General features: G+C 40.9%; 1 protein-coding gene across 3 annotated transcripts in view; it reads left to right on the top strand.

Annotated features, from left to right (window-relative positions):
- klhdc8a (kelch domain containing 8A) overlaps positions 1–4,314 on the top strand; it is a 64,402-nt gene that overhangs the window by 54,326 nt on the left and 5,762 nt on the right. For 2 of the 3 annotated variants that reach the window (XM_015054589.1, XM_015054590.1), the window contains exons 7-8: positions 2,997–3,098; positions 4,009–4,193. In XM_015054589.1, the coding sequence (XP_014910075.1) occupies positions 2,997–3,098; positions 4,009–4,193 (287 nt within the window). The remainder of the gene's footprint in view (positions 1–2,996; positions 3,099–4,008; positions 4,194–4,314) is intronic. The other variant, XM_015054591.1, reaches the window with a different exon arrangement.

Below are 4,314 nucleotides of genomic sequence, written 5' to 3'. Positions count from 1 at the left end.
TTTTTTTTTTTTTTTGTGCAGTACTTTTGCTTCGGTGTGTCTGTGCATTTGGGTCGCTCCGACATGTGGTGTCAGTTAAACGTCGGTGACCTCACGCCGTCAGGATGCCGTGTCCAGATATTCTGTCATAGAAGCTGCCCAGCTTCTCCATGTGGTACGGCTGACACACTGGAACAGGAAAAGGGACAAAAAACGAGGAAACAAAGAAAGATTTGAACAGTTGGAAAAAAGTCGATGTGTTCAAAACTCACTTTACCTGCTGCATCAATTTGTACTAAACTATACGTCAACAAATCGGCCCTCATCACGAAGGCGGAAGGTGGAAGCAGTGTTTGCTGACATTAGACACATTCACTGAAAGCGCCTTTCAGTGCTACACATAATAAGTGCTGATTTTCATTAAAATGCGTCCACTGATTGCACATGACATCACAAAGAGAAGCAGCTTTTCCCCAGAGAGGAGCGGATTGGACAGCCAGCTGGGAGTTCTCCTGGTTCTCCTCGGCAGAACTGAACCAGACTGGAAGACTTGGGGATGACTCCCCATCTGGCCTCTTATCGCTCTCTCTCTTTTTTTATTTTTTTTTTCATTCTCTCCACACTTTGTCTGCTGCTGCTGTTTACTCTCCTGCTGCTTGTTTCAGCAGTAGACTAGAAATTAATCAAAAGAAAAGAGGGATGAACTGCAGAAAGGAGTTAGAAGAAAAACAAGGACTGAAGAGCACCAGTGAGATAAGCACACAAAGAGGAAAATCTTCTTTTTTCCACTCCTGCTCTATCGCTCCATCATTCTAATTCTCACTGACTCCCTTACATCCTTAATGAAGTTATCTGTCTTCCCTTGTCACGATTTTCTCCTGCCTGGCTTTCCCTCAGATAAACAAGATTTGGCAGCAGCTATAAGTCTGAAAGTAGAAAGAAAAACTTTCTGCTGGATCTGTTGGGAAAGGAGAAAACTTCATTTTGATGGCAACATTTTCATTTAATTCGGTTTTTTTAATCATCTGGAACCTTTCAGGTGGCTGTAAATAAAATGTTTTGTCATTGTTAAACGATGTAGATTTAAGGAGATTAAATATCAGATGTAATATCTTCCACACCTGTGGCTCTGTTAAATATTGTTAATGGGGTTACAGGTATGTTGGGATTTTAGCGTTTGGTAGCTGCTTCAGCGTTCAACAGATTTCACTCCTGCTTATGACTGCACCTGCGCTTTGCTCCCATTAGTGTGGCTTTAGTGGGGCTGTGGCGGCGCACCAGGACGCTGCTAATGCTTCTGATGGTACCTGGTTTTACTAGAGAAGCAGATTCGCCTGTTTGTGATTTTTTTATTTATTTATTTTTTTTGTAGAGCAGGGGTGGCCAAGTCCAGTCCTCGAGAGCCACCATCCTGCAAGTTTCAGATGCATCCCTGCTTCAACACACCTGAATCAAATGACTGGCTCGTTATCAGGCCTCTGTAGAGCTGATCCCGGTCTGTTGGAGTAAGGATACTTCTAAAACTTGCAGGATGGTGGCTCTCGAGGACTGGACTTGGCCACCCCTGTTGTAGAGCATATCTAAAACATTCTGAATAAGGTACGGCTTGGGATGAGGAAATACCTCAGTGCAATGCTGCATACGGTATTATATTGGTGAGCAGTCCAGGAGAGCCGTTTGTTTTTCTCAGCTTTGTCCCCAGGAGTGGACGTAAGGCAGAATGTAAATCACATGTCAAACTCTCAAAAGTTTGACATGTGAAACGTCTGAGGCCCTCCAGACTTCAGATCACATCAGTGAGTCCGCCCAGTTTTACACAATCAGATCAAGTTTGCGCAAAAATCAGCAGATCTCTGTATTTTTTCACACTAATCCATAATTGTGAGTTTAATGAAAAGTATCTGGAAAAATGTTTAAACCCATCGGCTTTCAGTGACTGCTGACTCCCACCTGGAGGTGGCAGTATTTCTTAATTCTGCTACATTGCTGCTGATATGGCAAGTAATAAAAGTTGTAAGTGCAAATGTGGCAAAACTCCTTGCAAATATCTCTGGATTCGCACCACCAAGATCTGTGATTTTGATTGCAAAAAAAAAAAAAAAATCCCAGAAACAATCACAAAAAAAACTTGAAGGAACTCGTTTGAAAAGATGTTCAGTATTATTTAATGTTAAGAAAAGAGCTTATTCAATGTAGAGACAGCTGTTAATACTTTACCAGTTTGTTGAAGGGTTCTTATCAATCCATTCTGGCACAACTGGCCCTTGAGAACATTCATGATTTTGATTTGGCCCAAAATAAAAATGAGTTTGACACGTCTGCTGTGGAATGTATGAATGAAAGCAATCAGGGTTCTCACTTGTAGTCTTGTAAGGCAAACAGCTTCTTCTTAAATTCAGTAGAATAGGAAACTTTTGTTGCTGTTTTAGGGAATTCTGCCAAATCAAAGCTCACAGATTATGGAAACAGAAAAGCTGCCCACATTGTAGCACAGTGCTGCCTACAACTCTGTCAAATTTTAGTCAGATTTATACTTCATGAACCCATCGGTGCCGTTGTTCCTCCAGCATAATCCAGACGTGGTCAGGAATCTCAACAGGCATCAACTTCACCACCACATGGCCATCTTTGACTTGACCTGCTTCCTTCCTTTTCCTTTTTGTTCTATCCTTTTTTAGTACTTGACAGGTGTGTGTTTTTATATATATATATATATAAATATATATATATATATATATGTTTGTGTGTGTGTGGGAAACAGAGTGTCCACTCCTCTTCTATCTGCAGCTGCCTCATGTGTGACCTGTTTGTGCAGGTCACACTCTGAAAACTCAGCAGCTTCCTGTCTGGCTGAAGGTGGACTACGCTGCCTCAGGAATTCACCTCGGCTACTTTGTGTGACCTTGCGCACCCACACCCACGCGCGCACACACACACACACACACACACACAGGCACGCATGTTTGCTCACTCCAGCTGTCTTTGTTCTCTCTCTCTCTCTCCTTGTTCCATTCCAGGCGCCTGGCTGAAGTCCGAGGAGACCGTGGCGTTGAAAACTAAGAGAGCAGACTTTGCTGCCGCCTTCTTGCGCGGCAGGATGGTGGTTGCAGGTGGACTCGGTAAGACAGAAACAGAAACTCTGCTGCTCAGCTATCAACAAAATCACCGAATCATGATTGTATGGAGAGTTACCATAAATCAATAAATTTGACATAATTATTTAGATGTGTCAATTTGTTAAAACTGGAAATAAATGCAGAAATAATTGATTAAATATCAATAAATGTGCATTGAATACATTGAATGTTTCAATTTCAGTTTAAAATCCAGATCGAATTATGTTGGAATTGAACCTGGTTCATTCGTTTTTGCATACAGAACAGTGCAGGGTTTTTATTTTTGACCCCCTCCATCTTAATGACACTGCATTTTGTGTTTACTTGTGTTGTCTTTGACTCAGATTGAAATTGGTTTGATGTTCTAAAACACAAAAGTGTGACAAACATGCAAAACAACAGGAAGGGAGTGGAGACTTTTGCACCCTACTGTACTGGAACAGAGTGAGTCAGAGTCCGCAGTAACTGAAGAAACATTTTTTTAAAGTCTCCTTTTTTATTATTAAATTGAATTGAACAGAAATAAGCTGATAATTAGAGTCTATTTGTTCAGCCTTAAACATAGAGCTGTGATAATATCCTGTTTAACCCCTGTTTATATATATTGCAGGCAGAATTCACACATTGCATCATTTGACTCGGGAAGGTGGATAAAGTCAAAACAGCAAACGAGCTGTGACACAGCTTCCTCCAAACCTTCACAATAAGAGCCTGAAGTAAAATATGCTGCACTTTAATTTTCAAGTAGAACATTTTAAAGCTAGTTTAAATGGATTACAGCATCCTCTCCTAAACTCATAACCATCATGAATTTACGCACAAAATCATAAATAATAATTAGATGTTTTTTTGTTGTTTTTGTTGGCAGATATGGACGCATTAATAAGCGTTTGTCTCTATGTTTCTCCTTTAGGTCACGAACCCTCGGCGTTGGACACGGTGGAGGCGTTTAACCCTCAGAAAAAGAAGTGGGAACGTTTGGCTCCCATGAACTTCCCCAGATGCTCCGCTTCTTCCATTGTCATCAGAGATCGCCTCCTGGTGGTGGGAGGAGTTAACCAGGTTAAAAACTACTCCACACACTTCACTCCATCATGTGTATGTTAAAGGGATCTTCCTGAATTTTGAGGGTTTTTTTTTTTTTTTTTTTTTTTTTTAAGAAATTTTTTTGGAAGGTTTTAGACGTAAAAGTTCCTTTTTTTCGGGAAGGAAGAGTTTT

This window comes from Poecilia latipinna, unplaced genomic scaffold (assembly GCF_001443285.1).
Source record: "Poecilia latipinna isolate Pla-1442-1.1 unplaced genomic scaffold, P_latipinna-1.0 Scaffold1262, whole genome shotgun sequence".
Taxonomy (NCBI): Eukaryota; Metazoa; Chordata; class Actinopteri; order Cyprinodontiformes; family Poeciliidae; genus Poecilia; species Poecilia latipinna.
Note: the sequence above shows the minus strand (reverse complement) of the source record. Positions and strands in the feature narration are given on the sequence as shown.